Consider the following 16,412-nt stretch of genomic DNA (forward strand, 5'->3'; position numbering starts at 1 on the left):
GGAAAGTGAGGTACAGAGAGTCTGAGTAACTTGTCTAAGGTCCTACATCTAGTAAGTGGTAACACTGGAATTTGAAGCCAGGCAGTCTGTCTCCAAAACCTGCTCTCACCTGCACAGAACACTGCCTCTCCTGAAGAGTCCTTCCTATTTAATGAGATCAGGAAACAACGCATGTTAGGTAAGTCCCAAAGCAAACTAAAGTAGGAAATCATAACAAATAATCTTTCATGTACTATCTGTCTTGTACAAGCCACAATCATAATGTGTCACCTATATATTGGAGTGGAAATACATGGAGTGAAAATATGAAGCCTTTAATCAGTATTAGGTCTTTCCTAAGTATTCAACTAAGCTTTTGAGGCAGTGGCAACGCTCTGTGTATTTCATATCATTTACTCATCTTCTCCCTCTGGGCATCAGGAAAGCCATTTTCAGCCTCTCTTCCAGTTAGATTGGGAGCCACATGACAAGCCACTTCTAGATTTGGCCATAAAAATATTCCAAATTATTTTCATCCTCCTGTTTCCCTGATAAGGCAAACTTTGATGGTAGCTGGTCTAAGATGAGGAGGGCTCCTCAACCCACTGGACTGCAAAGTGAATGAGAAATACATTTTGATTGTGTTAAGCCACCAAGGTTTTAGAATCTTTTACAGAAGCTTCCATTAACTACTCTGACACTATTTTCCCATAAATAGCTATATTGTTGTATTCACACTACATTTGTTTAACTAAATTATATAAGTACCATAAAAAAACAATAATTGGCATAAACAGGTTTGGAAACAAACACGATTGACTCCTGGTCAGCATACAGTAAAACTGGTATTGAGCAGGTGTAAGAGAGTCACCTATTAGTCACAAGTATTAAGGGTTGCCATGTACAGCAGTCAGTATGTCTTAAAAAAGAATGCACAGAATTAATTCACCTGGCAAATTAGGTAGTTGGAAGTCTGTGAAGCAAACTTTTATTGTATGCACTAGAGATGTGAACAATTATTAATGCTCAGAATAGTTACTATGACTTTCTTGAAGGAAATTTGAGTTAACTTTCACTTAAACGTGTTGTAATTTAATGGATGCTTTGAGTAAATATAAAGAACTAGAATAAGTGTTTTAGAAGATACAAGAATGTATGAGTTGATTCACAACTTTAAGAGAAATGCCAACACATAAGTAAATATGAGATATTGTTCTTACCCTAGAAAAACTTACAACACAACATGAAAGGAAAAAAACCCCAACTTATCCAAGGCAGAATGTTCTAACAGAAGGAGAAAGAAAGTGCCACAAGACAACAAAGGAGATGAGGATTAACTCTACCTGGAAGCTGGAGAGGGCTTCACGGAGGGGGTAGAATTTGAGATGTCTCAGTTGGACCTGTACCAACTTAACCAGAAGCAGACCTTGCCACGAGGATTGACAGCAAGTAGTTTATGCGGGTGGTTCTGTGGTAGAATGGGGGTGATAATAGAGGGAGAAAGGGAGCCAACAAGAAATGTCACTATTAAGCTCTCACAGTGGTTCTTAAGCTTAAATTTAGGGGAGAGCTCAGGGAACAGTGTAAAATATACACCCCTGAATAATTCTAATTGAGGAGTAAAGCAGCTGGGAATTTATACTCCGCCCCCCGTTTTCAGCCATGGATAAGGCTTACCCCCATCACTGGAAGAATGTTCATTTCTAGGCACTTCCAGGCCACAGAAGTATAACTTCCATCCTGAGGAGATCAACTGAATAATATATTAGAAACTCAATTTTATAGAAAACATAAGTGATCTTTAAAAACCTCAAATATTCACTTGCCATTTACTGAGTGCCTCCTATTTGCCAAATATACACAGTATAATGATTTAAAGTAGTCAACTTCTTTAATAAATAGTTCCAAAGTTTTGCCATCTCACTGGAAACAGTCTAAAGGATACATAGCATAATGGCATCTTCATAAGCAAAAGCAATTTAGTCTGTCTTCTGTTAATTATTCCTTATAATAGGAAAGAATGTAATACCTGGCAATGTGTTACATCTAATGATTCATGAGAAGACACGACTTTTTAGTGTTTACCTATAATCACTCTATAAAACAAAATGTCTGGGGAGAAGAAATTAACAGCAATCTGAATTGTAAATATATGCGTATGATCTAAAAATTGGAGCCATAAAGCATTCCAAACTATGAAGTAACTTTTAATATTACTTTTATTACTTAATGCTTTACACCTTCTTGTTAATCTAATTAGTTTCTACTACTAAAAGGTGCCCATTTGAGTAATTCAAGCAAACAACTCTCTATTATGCTATTAAAAATTTAATTTTTATATTATTAGGGGGACAGGTGCATATTTCTTACATGCATATATTACACAGTGGTGAAGTCTGGGCCTTTACTATGTGTACACACACCCACACACACACACACACATTTTCTTTATTCAATTCTCCCTTGATGGACACCAAGGTTAATTCTATCTTTGTTATCGTGAATAGTGCTATCCCAATCCATAAGACTGGGATGTTTTTCCATTTGCTTGTGTCATCTATAGTTTTTTTTCACCAGTGTTTTTTAGTTCTCCTGATAGAGATCTTTCACCTACTTGTTTAAATATATTCCTATGTATTTTTTTTTTTTTTTGAGCTACTGTAAATGGGATTTCCTTCTTGATTTGGTACTCAGCTAGGTCCTTAATGGTATATAGAAATGCTACTGATTTCTGTACATCAAATTTGTATCTTGAGCCTTTACCAAATCTAAGAGTTTTTTGGTGGAGCCTTTAGGGATTTCTAGATATAAGATTGTATCATCAATGAACAGGGATAATTTGACTTACTCTACTCTAAGTTGGATGCCTTTTTTAAAAAAAAATCTTGCTTGATTATTCTGGTGAATCTATCTGGTCTTTTTTTTTTTCTCTTGGTAGAATTATTTTTATTACTGATTCAGTTTTTCTACTTATTGTTGGTCTGTTCAGGAATGCTATTTATTGATCTCAGAAAGTTGTATGTTTGTAGGAATTTATCTATTTCCCCTAGGTTTTCTAATTTGTGAGCCTATAGTTCTTCATAATAGTCTTTGATGATTTGTTTTATTTCTGTGGCGTAGGTTGTTATGTTTCCCTTTTCATTTCTGATTGTGTATCTGGATCTTCTCCCTTCTTTTCTTGGTTAGTCTAGTGAGTGGTCTATCAATTTTGTTTGTCTTTTCGAATAACCAACTTTTCATTTCATTGATCCTTTGTATTTTGGGGGGATCTCTTATTTAGTTCTATTCTGATCTTCATTATTTCTTTTCTTTTGCAAACTTGGGGTTTGCTTTGTTATTGTTTTTCTAGTTTGTTGAGGTGTGAAGTTAGGCTGTTAATTTTTTTAATGTAGGCATTTAATGCCATAAGCTTCCCTCTTAGCACTATTTCTGCTGTATCCTGCATATGGTGTGTTTTCATTTTCATCTGATTCAAAAAATTTAAAATTTCTGTCTTAATTTCTTCATTGATCCAGTGATCATTCAGGAGCATGTTGTTTAATTTCCATGTGTTTGTATAGTTTCTGAAGTTCCTTTTGGTATTAATTTCTAGTTTTTATTCCACTGTGGTCTGAGAAAATACTTGATATCATTTTGATTTTTAAAAATTTATGAAGAATTGTTTTGTGGCCCAATCATGGGGTCTATCTTGGAGAATGTTCCATGTGCTGATGAGAAGGATGTATATTCCACAGTTATTGGGTAGAATGTTCTGTGAATGTTTGCTAAGTCCATTTAGTCTAAAGTCCAACTTAAGTCTAATGTTTCTTTGTTAATTTTCTGTCTCAACGATCTGTCTGTTGCTGTCCCCATTATTACTGTATTGCTGTCTATTTCTTTCTGCCTAGAAATATTTGTTTTGTGACTCTAGGTGTTCCAGTGTAGGGTTCCTAAGGTATATCTTACTGAATCGATCCCTTTATCATTACATAAAATCTTCTTTGTCTTTCATTACTGTTTTTGATTTAAAGTTTGTTTTATCTAATATAAACAAACTTGGATTTGCTTTTTCTTTTTAATCCAATCTGCCAATCTGTATCTTTTAAGTGGAACATTTAATCCATTTACATTCAAGGTTAATATTTATATGTGAGGCTTTGATCCTGTCATATTGTTAATTGTTTCCAAATTGTTTTATAAATTCTTTATTTCTTTTTCTCTTTTTGTCTTTGTGGTTTGACGAAATTGTCATGTTGTCATTTGATTCTTCTCTCTTCCTCCTTTCTGTGATTGCTTTATAAGAACTGTGAGTTTCATATTTCCAGGTGTTTTCATGATGGTGAATATTAACTTTTCATTTCCATTTTTAAGATCCCTTTGGTCATTTCCTGTAGGGCCAGTCTAGTGGTGAGAGATTGTCTGAGCATTTGCTTGTCTGATAAAAATTTTAGTTCTCCTTCATCTATGAAGTGTATTCAGGAAGGATATAAAATTCTTGGCTGATAGTTTTTTTTTTTTTTTTTTTTTTTTTTCTTTCAGCACTTTGAAAGTGCCATCCTACTCTCTTGTGGACTGTAAGGTTCCTGCTGAAATGTCTGCTGTTAGACTGAAGGGTTTTTTTATATTGATAACTAGACTTTTTTCTCTGGCTAATTTGAAAATTCTTTCTTTCACTTCTACTTTAGACATTCTGAATATAATATGCCATGGTGTAGTCTTTTGTGCAATGTATTTTCCTGGAAATTGCTGGGACTCCTATATCTGGATATCTAACTTTCTTGCTAGATTTGGGAAGTTTTCATCAATTATTTCCTTAAATAGATTTTCTAAGCTTTTTTTATCCCTCTTCCCCCTCAGGAATGCCAATAATTTGTAAGTTTAGTCACTTTTTGTAGTTCCATATGTCTTGAAGGCTTTATTCATCTTTTTTTTCCTTTTTTTTTTCTTTTTGTCTGACTGGATTATTTCAAAAGACCTGCCTTCAAATTCTGAGATTATTTTTCTTATTTGGTCTAGTCTATTACTGGAGTTTTCAAATGTATTCTGTATTTGCTTCAATGCATTTTTTTAATTCCAAAATTTCTACTTTGTTTTTTGAGACAGGATCTCTCTCTGTCACTCAGGCTGGAACACAGTAGTACGAACACAGCTCACTGCAGCCTCAACTTTCTGGTCTCAAGTGATCCTCCGACCTTGGCCTCTTGAGTAGCTGGGACTACAGGTGTGTACCACCATGCCAAGCTAGTTTTTGCATTTTTTTATAAAGACAGGGTCTTGTCATGTTGCCCAAGCTGGTCTTGAACTCCTATGCTCAAGTGATCCTCCTGCTTCAGCCTCCCAAAGTGCTGGGATTATAGAGGTAAACCACTGAACTCTTTTTTTTTTTTTTTTTAAGATATCAATCCCCTGGTACGTTTCACATTCATATCCTGAGTTGATTTTCTGATTTCTTTGTACTAGTTTTCAGAATTATCTTGCATCTCATTGAGCTTCTTTAAAACCAGTATTTTGAATTCCTTATCTGGCATTTTGAGAAATCTTTTTTTATGGGGATCTGTTACTGGACACTTGTGTCCTCTGGTGGTGTCATATTTCCATGCTTTATCATGTTTTTTATATCCTTTCTTTGATAATTACACATCTGGTGTAGTAGTCACTTGTTCCCATTTTTAAAAATTGCTTTTGTAGGGGAGAATTTTTGTATTTTTCTCTTGAGTAGATGTATTTTTCTGGTTGAGTAGCATACTTTGGCTTTGATTTTGGGCGCCTGAGGTAGTATAATCTTTGTATGACACTCAGCCATACACAGGGTCAGTGGTATCTGTGATTTCCTAGGTGGCTTAGAGTAGTTATTAGGTGAGGCTGTGGTAAAGCTTTGCTGGGGACTTGGACATCAACTAAGCCTGTATTTGGGCCCTGGTGGTGGCAGCAATGGAGTAAGTGTCTCTGTCTTTAGGTCCCAGAGCAGCTTATTCCAGCTTGCTCCATCCAGCATTAGTGGGTCCTGGAGGGCTGATTCTTGGGCCTCCTGGTGGCTTTCATAGAAGCTAGTTGTGAGAGTGCTGGGCTACATGTGTGAGTGGGCTCTTTAGGCATCTGAAGTGGTGTGGGTGATGGCATAGCAGTGGTAGCAGTGGTAGTGCTGAAAGCAACAGCGAATGGGGCAGCCTAGTCTCCAGTCCCACAGCCGCCTATAGCAAGGTGATATGTATTGTCCTAAGCTTAGGAGAGCTTGCTCTTTCCTGTCCTTCCCATGGCTAGGTGATGAGTACAGCCATGTTGCCTCAAACTTGGCTTGATGGTGAGGCACAGCCTAGTGTTAAACTCTCAAAATGGTGCCTTGGGCCTGGGACCAGAAAGAGTGCGGTCCCTCTCAGTCAAGGAGCCTGGACAAGAAGCTGTGAGAAGTACGGTCTACTCACATCTCAGTCTCAACAGCTCACAGCAGGGTGGCAGGGACCCTCCCATGGGTGCATGGGAGTGCTTTGTTTCCCCTCTCTCTCCTTGGAGCAATATGGTGGCAGCAACTGTGCCTGTAGATGCTTGGTATCTAGGTTGCTCTCAAATTGGTATCCAAATGAGGCTGCTCTAGGCTTGGATGCCTATGGGATTCTATGTGGGTTCCCTTTCTGGAGCTTCATATGTCAGGCTAAAGGCCCTAGTGGGTTGAGAGTTTTTCCCATATCCAAAACTATAGAAGCCTATTTCAGAGTGTGGAGCCCTGGGGGTTTCTCTTTGACTGTTTCCCCACGTCCAGGAGCCTCTCCTGGCTCTCAGTCAGTCCCTGGCCATGCAGGCTGCCTCAAACCTTCTCCTTACTTATCTCTGTTGTTTCCCAACTCTTCTCCAGGGAATCCCAGTGTCTTCTCCTAGACAATCTGTTCAAAATGTATCTATTTACTATTTTGGTCCCTCTCTGTGAAGGAGACATATACTACCTGGGTCTATTCAGCCATCTTAATCTCAACTCTATGATCTGCCATGCTATTTAATTACTGCGTTTTAAAAATACATCACTTAACTTTTTTTTAACCTCCAAACTCAGAATCTATCTAAAAATTATAACTCATGATCAAAACAAGGATTTGTTCGGAAGAAAGGAGCAAATGAATTCTAAATAAGTGCTACCTCTGAGTTTCATAAATGCTCAAAATGATAACATAGATTTTGGTGGGTACAAGATAGTCATTCTCATTACATAAGTTTACCTACGCAAAAGGAGAGACAGTGCAACCAGATTACAAAGAAGCAAACAACAAGAAACCAAAAACATCTTTTATTTCCTGTTATAACTCTCCTGCTGCTCAGAAGTTTGTAATATTCTTGAGGGGCTACAGAAGAGGTTAGGAATAGTGAAGACATATAGGAGTCAGAAGAACAGAGTTCAACTGCTTTCCTGACACTGACACGAAGTTGCTACAGTACATACTCATTAAATGAATACACGTATAAAAGCTCATGGCATTGATGGCCTAAGTTAAATCTCCAAGATTTTGGTTATTTCTCTACTTGGCCTCTAGTCAGTACTTTCTTGATTTCAAAATCCAGCTTTGCCATTTACTGTTGTGTAATCTTGAGCAATTTACCCTTACATTTACTCATCTGTAAACCAGTATTAAGATCAATTACTTTACGAGGTTACTGTCAGTAGTAAATGAGGTACATATATAGAAGAATGTGGCACAATGTCTGGCATAAGGCCCTATTCTCCCTTTTGCCCCTGTGTTCCTACACTGATTTTGTTTCTTATAGACTGTAAGGTCCCCCAAGGACAGGGACATGTCTTGTTTATTTTCTGAAGCACTTCAGCACTTAGTATAGAGCTTTGCACAGAGTAGTTTTGCATTAAATAAGAAAAAAGTGAACAAACATTTGTTGAAGTTAATTGTGCTTAGGCTGTGGTCCTAAATGAAAATGGAGAGACATGCCATGTTTTTGAGCATGAAAAAGATATGGGAAATGGTTTAGGAAGTTTCTATGATATATCAGTTTATAGGGTAAGTGACTTTGATTCTACATAAACAATATTAATTTTTTTGACCTGCAAGTCAAATATATAAAAAAAATGAGCTTTGTGGTCAAACTTGCCATAACATATATTAATGTGAGCACTTCCTTTGAACTAATCACTATGGAAGGTCATTCTAATATTTTGCTTTCCTCAGAGCATTTGTTAGTAACTGTTTTGAGAGTTTGCTTAAGAGTCACGTAAGAAAATCAACATAATTATTTTATAGCCAGATTTAAATTTTAAACCCAAAAGTTAACATATAATCAGCACTCCTCAACTTAGTGATATGCCATAGGTCCAAATGACTATTGATCACTTCCCACAATCAAAGCATTAAAGTACAAAGATTTCCCAGTCCAATGATATACAGAAAAATATGGTATATGAATGACATATATATGCTCTGAAGACAACTTTAAAATCCCAAAAGATATAATGAGCAATAGCAACACTATCTAATAAAGAAAGTCCTATAACATGTTTATCTGGAATAGGTTCATATTCATCTAGATATTTCTAGATAGATATTTAGCAATATGCCAATCACATTATTTTATAGTATGCATATATATGAGGTTTGCATGAACCTTATTACATATACTCATAATACTTATACACAAATGGGACAACCAGAAAAACCAGGCTCATAGACTCCTGTCCCCCTCAATATCTGCCAACCTTCTGGGTAAATTCAGGGTCAATAAGGACAAATCATCAATATCTTTATCTCCCATCTCTTTATCATCGCCTTTCCATAATTTTCTCTTCTCCTTCACTTTAGTCCCTCATGCTCATAAGCACAACTTAAGCCTTATTTTCACTCCAGATAGCCCAACCTCCAAAATTAGTAATGCAAACCTCCTATTTCCTGTTTTCAGCCCCTACTCTTCTAGCTTACTTGCTCATCTACTTCTGCCTCAAACATTCTTTAGCCTAACTACAGTCTCTAGTAACTCCTATTGTATTGCTGTTGCACATCCTAGCTTACCTTCGGATCTTCTCATCACCTTCATTACCATCATCCATGCCCAATTTACCACTGTTTCTACCTGGACTATTGTAATAAACTCCTAATAGATTGCCCTACTTCTGCCTATCCCTCTCAAGAGCCTAGTAATCTTTTTAATACAGAAGTGACAACATAGCACTCTTCTGCTTAATACTGACTAATAGCTTCACTTAGAGTAAAAGTCAAAGTCCTCAAAATGATCTATGAATAGACACAATCTGCTGATCCTTTGTTTCCTTTGTGGCCTCATTTCCTTTCAATTCCATCTTGCTCATGGCAATCCAACTGTACTGGCCTCTCAGCTGCTCATCAGACCAGGTATATTCACATCTCAAGGCCTTTGTACTGCTCTTCTCCTTGCCTGGAATACTCTTCTCTCGAGTGTTTTCATGGCTTGCTGCTTCACTTCCTTCAAGTCTCTACTCAGATGTCTTCCTGTCAATGAAGCAGTTTAACTGTCCTATTTAAATAAGCAAATGCCACTCCTCTACTTCTGCCTTGCCCTGCTTTATTTTACTTCACAGAATATATCACCATCTGACATACTACATATTTTCTTTTCTTTTTTTATTGGCTGTTGTTTATTGTATTTCCATTAGAATATAAGAATCATAAGGGCAAAGATTTTCATCTATTGTTCACTGTGCCTAGAACAATTACTCCTAGTAGGCACTGAATAATTACTAATACTTGGATTTAATGAATTCAACTTAATAGTTCATGGTCCATTATTTTATCCATACTTTTCTCACCAAATTTTGTGTATGTAAATATACGGATGATTAAGTTAGTTCTTGAATGGGGCTTCACTAATGTCTAGATTTAGAACACCTTCTGAAGAGAAAATCTAGAATTATCCTGCAGCTGGAGAAATTAGACTGTGGCTGTTAGATGCCTACTGGAAAGATGTGCTTCTCCTAACCCAGTTATTCAGAAATATAGCCTTGACCTTTCATTCTGACAAAATAAAAGTGTTTCTATGTAAATTCCCTTCTTGAAACCTATAAAAACAAAAATAATGAACGAGAGAAAAGAAACCTCCATCTTAAGTGAAGTAAGAGATGGCCATAACTGTGGACCACTGACTGTGAAGACTATTTGCCAAATTCAACAAAATGGGGGCTAAAATGCCAAGGGCCAACATATACATTACCATATTTCTCCAAATGTCACAGTGCTAAGAGGTCTATCCAAAATTTCCTTCACTGGGGTAACTAGATCTGGTCAACATGGCCAAACCATTGCAGAATCTGGAAAAACTCTGTAGGGACCTAGGTTCACTCCCAAAGAATGGCAGGGAAAGCAAAGTTGAACGGGAAGTCATAATGATAAAACTTTTCCCCTTATCATTACCTTGGCCTTCAGACAGAGGAAGTCTGTCTCAAAGTGAGGCTGATGAATGTGCTATAGATGCCATGATCAATTTTGCAGCTACTGACCATAATCAACTGAACAGAAACAGACATTAGGCTTTGACAGCCTACGACAGAAAAAGACTCCATATTCCAATACTCTGGTCAAAGTTCTTATCTAAGTCCAAATACAACCAAATATATTTCTCTGGGCCCAAATCTCCATTTAGCATGCATGCAAGAATATATAAGAAACTTCATTCAACATTTTATGACTCTGTTCTCCAAACTGGGATATACAAGGTATCTCAGTGTTTATGTTTAGTCCTTTTCCCCACTTAAAAGCCCTATATCTAAGTCATTTTCATGAGACTTGCCTTATTCTCAACTCATATATTTTATGTCCCTATCACTCTTGGGTATTTATCATTTACTTTGTGCCTATTTCCTATCTTTATATTCATCCTTCCAAAAACTGAACTCATGTGAAGAAATGAACAGAAAGACACTTTTCTTTAATTACCTTCTCATTTTTTTTCTTTTTCAGTATATTAATGATTTCATTCTGAGTCTCAATTTCTTTTAAACCCATCTACCTTTTAGTGTCTATCTAATGTTTCTATGATCTTTATAATTTTCAAAAAAGTCTGTTTTCGAAGCATTGTCAACATTTACATATCTAAATGTGGCTAACATATTCTCATTTTATTACTATGTACTTTAAAATGGCATTGGCATATTCTTTTAAAATGACTACTATAACTTCTATTTCATCCTTACTTGTTATGATTAAGTCCAGAGAGTCACAGCCCTTGTCACATTCTCTACTTTCTCAAAGAAGAGACTATCAGCAAGATCAATTAAAAAAAATGCATCAAAATTCTGCTTTGGCAGAATGACACTTCCAGAGACTACAAACCTAGTTTCTAATCATGACATTTATCTGCCTCTAGGCCAGATCTGAAACTTACATTAAAAGAGCAGCATTTTATATTCTTCTTCATCTACCGAAGATGTCTGTATTTGGCTCCCACAGAATTATATCTTATATTATAGTCTCATACCATGTTCTCCACCAGCCTTAAACCTAGTCACTCAAGGATTTCCAAGCAGGGCACTCTTCCACAGATCTCAACAGGTGTTATTTTACTTGCACAGCAAATAACATCTGTGTTAGTCTGTTTGTGTTGCTATAAAGAAATACTTAAGGCTGGGTCATTTATTTTAAAAAGAGGTTTAATTGACTCACGGTTCAGCAGGTACAGAATATCTGCCTCTGGTGAGGCCTCAGGAAGCTCACAATCACAGCAGAAGACAAAGGGGAGCAGGCACGTCACATGGCGAGAGTGGGAGCAAGAGTGAGGGGCAGAAGTGCCACACACTTTTAAACAAGCAGGTCTCGTGTGAACTCACAGCAAGAACTCACTCGTCACCAAGGGGATGGCACTAAGCCATTCATGAAGGATCCGCCCTCGTGGTCCAGACACCTCCCACCAGGCCCCAGTTCCAACACCAGGGACTACATTTCAACATGAGATTTGGAGGGGACAAACATCCAAACCATATCAACTTCCCAATGGCATATTCCAGCAATTAGTTTTATCTCAGCAAGTTTGCCCTGCCTAAGATTATATTTATCTATTTCCATTATACTTCAGGTTCTATTGTTTTATCTGCCCTAGTAAAAAGGTATGAGTGTTAAAAATTGTTTATAAGAGATTTTAATTTTTTTTATTTTTAACTGTCATTATGGGTCCTTTAGTAGTCGTACATATTTATGGGGTATATGTGATTGAGAGATGCTGCTGAAACAAAGTTCATTACCTTTTAACATTTTAAAAAGAGATCCTTTTCAAAGTACTACAGGTACCAGAGGAACAAACTTGACGGGGATTTTTTTCTATTTAAAAAATCATTTATTTTAACTTTTCTGAGGTAAGACTGAAGTATTGTTGTTTTCTTATTTTCTCTTGTGAATTGCTGACATTTTTTTTCAGCTACTGTTTTACTTCCAACTCAGATTTACAACTGATAGTCTCCAATTATCTCATTTTATCATTTTAACTGCACAAACTAGAAAATCTAGTTTTAGATCCTTTCGTAGGATGCTACTTGATACTCATACTATTTTAACCTTTCTTCAAAGTCATAGCCTCAACTGGGAGAAGAGATGAAAACATTCCTTTAAGTGCCCAAACCAAGTGTCTCTGATTTTATCATTCATTGCTATATGAATCAGCAAAGAGTATGTTATGGTCTGTAAACCTGATAATCTTCAAGAAACCTCCTGAGGAAATCTCATACCAGCTCCATTGATTTACCTCAATATAAATGAGGACGAAATAAGATGGCTTCCTTATTTTCCCATATCTGGAGGATTTGTTTGGATGTTTACCCTCTGATTCTCAATTCTAGGTCTTTGGAGACCTACAGGCATTTACCTAATATATACAGGGTATATTATAAAATTACCAATGTATAAAAAGACTTAGATAGTATTGTCAAGGACTCCTTTATAGGTTTTTAAAATATTCTCCTTTACTGATGATTGCTACCAAAAACTAATATATGGGACTTAAAATCTGAGGTTGAGCTTCAAACTGTGCCAGACACAAAGGAGACAAAAAGACACAGTAATATTGTCTTCAGGAATTTGCAATCTAGTTAGTAAGCTAGCACTCCTGATCACAGCCATATGCACTTACTCCTGCTGTAACATCAGGCTTCTGTAGTAAGGGTGGTGTGGCCAGTTAACCAGAGCACTGGGCTCATGCAGGTATTTTTGAGACGACTTTATAGCAACAAGAAAACATAAAATTGCTATTATTCTTGAATCTTATAAGGCTATATTTCAATATAATAAACATTTGAAATAGTAGATTTCATAAGAAGAACTCACTACACATAGGAATAATAATCTGAGGGTTATATTCATACGGAATTTTTATGAGAAAGAATTAAATAAAATCTTCTGTCTAAAATTACAGCAATACTGAAAATTAAAAACCAAGTTGCTTACTTTTACTATGATAAGCCTAGCCAGGTTTTCGTATCTCGGTTGATCATTTTCTGTATACTCTACTTCAAACAGGGTATTATAATTTTCTAGAATTTTAGCCATTATCTTGTTGCACAGGTCCTGTTCCTTCATGCCTTCAAGCCCAGGTGGCACACTAGAAACAAGAAAGGGAAAGAAAGGAATTACTTAGTAAACACAACAATGCCTGCCAGCTGACTCAGACTCGTATTTTGAAATCTCCTGAATAATTAGCCTTCTTATAGGGATGCATGGGATTTTCAACAAGCTCTATGGTAACATGCATGATATTGTTGGAGCAATTGGAGAGTTCCCAAGTTCTGAATCAATAGCTTGGGCTGAATAAGAAAAATATAGACTGTTCAGGAAGACGATAGAGATGAATACTGAGGCCAGTGGTGCTTTGAATATATTAAAAATTATTATACATAATATTTATATAAAAGTAAAAAAAGAATGAGGGTTTTCACAACAGAAATAGCCACACAAATAATAGGAACACAGTCTTTATTTAAGGATTTCTTAGATAATGCACAAAAAGTACAAACCTTAAAGGTAGAAATGAATCCTTCTGGGGAAAAATAATGATAATTGTTGAACTAAGTGACAAGAGCATGGAAGGTCTATTACACTATTCTCTCTTCTTTTGAATGTACTTAAATTTTTTCACAATAAAAATAGTTGAAAATATATCTGAATGCAGAATACCCCACAAACAAGGTAAAAAGATAGTTTACAGGTACATTTCTGCAGTAACATGTATAACTGACAAACATTAGTAGTTACACTATGTAAAGAATCCCTACTAATCAATAGATAGGTCCAAAAGAAAAAGAGATGAAAGACATGAGTTGGAAATGTTGCAGAATAGTTAATAACCTTACGAAAAGATACTTAGCTTCACTGAATAACCAGAGAAATACATTTAAAAAGCACCACTCAGGCCGGGCGCGGTGGCTCAAGCCTGTAATCCCAGCACTTTGGGAGGCTGAGACGGGTGGATCATGAGGTCAGGAGATCGAGACCATCCTGGCTAACACGGTGAAACCCCGTCTCTACTAAAAAGTACAAAAAACTAGCCGGGCGAGGTGGCGGGCGCCTGTAGTCCCAGCTACTCCGGAGGCTGAGGCAGGAGAATGGCGTAAACCCGGGAGGAGGAGCTTGCGGTGAGCAGAGATCCGGCCACTGCACTCCAGGCTGGGTGACAGAGCCAGACTCCGTCTCAAAAAAAAAAAAAAAAAAAAAAAAAAAAAAAAAAAAAAAAAAGCACCACTCAGGTCTCGTTTACTACTTATCTGTATTAATTTTCTGAGGTTGTTGTAACAAATTACCATATACTAAGTGACTTAAAACAACAGAAAGTATTGCCTTCCAGTTCTGGAGGCCAAAAGAACAAAATCAGTATCACTGGGGCAAAATAAAGGTGTCAGCGGGGCTATACTCCCTGTGAAAGCTCTAAGGGAGAAGCTGTTCCTTGCCTCCCCTAGCTTCTGGTGGCTGCCAGCATTGCTTGACTACAGGTGCATCACACCAATCTTTAATCAGGGCCAGCATCTGCAAATCTCTCTCTGCCCCATCATCATATGGCCTTCTCTACATGTGTATAATCTCCCTCTACCCCATTCTTATAAGAATACACGTGACTGCATTTCGCATCCACTCCCCTATCCCTCAAAAATGCAGGCTAATCCTTATATCTCAAGATCCCTATCTTAATCACATCTGCAAAGTGTCTGTTTTCCAAATAAAGTAACATTTACACATTCCAGGGATTATGACCTGATATCTTTAGGAGATAGTATTTAACCTCCTAGACTATCTTGGGATACACACCCTAAGGCCCCCTTCACTTGGGTGTAGATAGAACCTGTGACCTGCTTCTGATTAATACGATTTGGCAAAGGTGATAGGATGTCACTCCCATGCTTATGTTACAATGGATGCAACTCGTGAGAGATTCTCCCATGGGCCTTAAAGATATAAGCAGTCAAGTTGTGAGATGGCTGTAAGAGGATCATGTGGCAGGGAAATATGGGACTTCAGGGGGGCTACAGCCATAAGAACACAATAAGATGCTAGGGTGGTTACTCATGCAGCTGCAAAGAAATGAACTCTGCCAACAACGTGAATGAGCTTGGAAGCAAATCATTCCCCAAACTCAAGTCTTTAGATGAAAATGCAACCCAGTTAATACCGTGAATTTGGCACTGTAAGATCAAGAGCAGAGGATTCAGTTAAGTTGTGCCCATATTCCTGACCCCTAGAAACTGTGAGCAAATGTTTGTTGTGCTAAGCCACTAAATGTATGGTAATTTGTTACACTACCATACAAAGTTTGGTACTAGGAAAGGGGATGCTGCTGTAACAAATATCTAAAATGTGGAAGAGACTTGGGAACTGGGTAGTGGAAGGAGACTGGGCAGCATCACAGAGAAGGGCTAAAGTGCCTTGAACCAGTTCTCAACTGACCCCTGGACCTTAAGGACACCACTGATGAGGGCTCAGAAGGAAATGAGGAATATTCTACTGGAAATTGGAGCGATGGAGACCCTTGTGATGGTGGCAGAAAACTTAGGGAAATTGTATCCCATAGTTATGTGACGAGATAAACTTGTAAGCAATGGCCTTAGATATACGGTTAACGTTATTTCCAAGCAATGGTTTGAAAGCACCACCTAGTTTCTTACCACTTACAGTAAAATGCAAGAGGAGAAAGAGAAAGAAATTGAGAGAACTTATACAAAAATGAAAGGGGACATGATTTTTAAAATTTTCAGCTTCTCCAAATAAAAAAGACACTAAAATTAAGAAATTCACTGTCAAGAAAGCAGGCTCTATAGAAAAAGTTGAGAGTGTGACTGTATATCCTTTTGCTAAAATCTCAGAAAGATCAAAAGCTGGTATTATACAGTCAGGCAAAGGTCCCTTTCAAGTGATGAAGGGTGTGCCTCACAGATCCTGTCGATCAAATCAGAGGGCCTCTAGGAATTTAAAAGCATCATCCCTCAGCCATTTGAGCATGAGCCAAAGATGCAAAAGGGATTA

The 16,412-nt window shown here is 37.2% G+C and overlaps 1 protein-coding gene across 8 annotated transcripts in view; it reads right to left on the minus strand.

Annotated features, from left to right (window-relative positions):
* Positions 1 to 16,412, minus strand: part of FAM13A (family with sequence similarity 13 member A) — a 375,981-nt gene that overhangs the window by 184,096 nt on the left and 175,473 nt on the right. For 7 of the 8 annotated variants that reach the window (XM_007999242.3, XM_007999239.3, XM_007999240.3 and 4 more), the window contains one exon: positions 13,350 to 13,503. The exons of the other annotated variant lie outside the window; for it this stretch is intronic. In XM_007999242.3, the coding sequence (XP_007997433.1) occupies positions 13,350 to 13,503 (154 nt within the window). The remainder of the gene's footprint in view (positions 1 to 13,349; positions 13,504 to 16,412) is intronic. 8 annotated transcript variants of the gene reach the window in all.

Source organism: Chlorocebus sabaeus, chromosome 7 (assembly GCF_047675955.1).
Source record: "Chlorocebus sabaeus isolate Y175 chromosome 7, mChlSab1.0.hap1, whole genome shotgun sequence".
Lineage (NCBI taxonomy): Eukaryota > Metazoa > Chordata > Mammalia > Primates > Cercopithecidae > Chlorocebus > Chlorocebus sabaeus.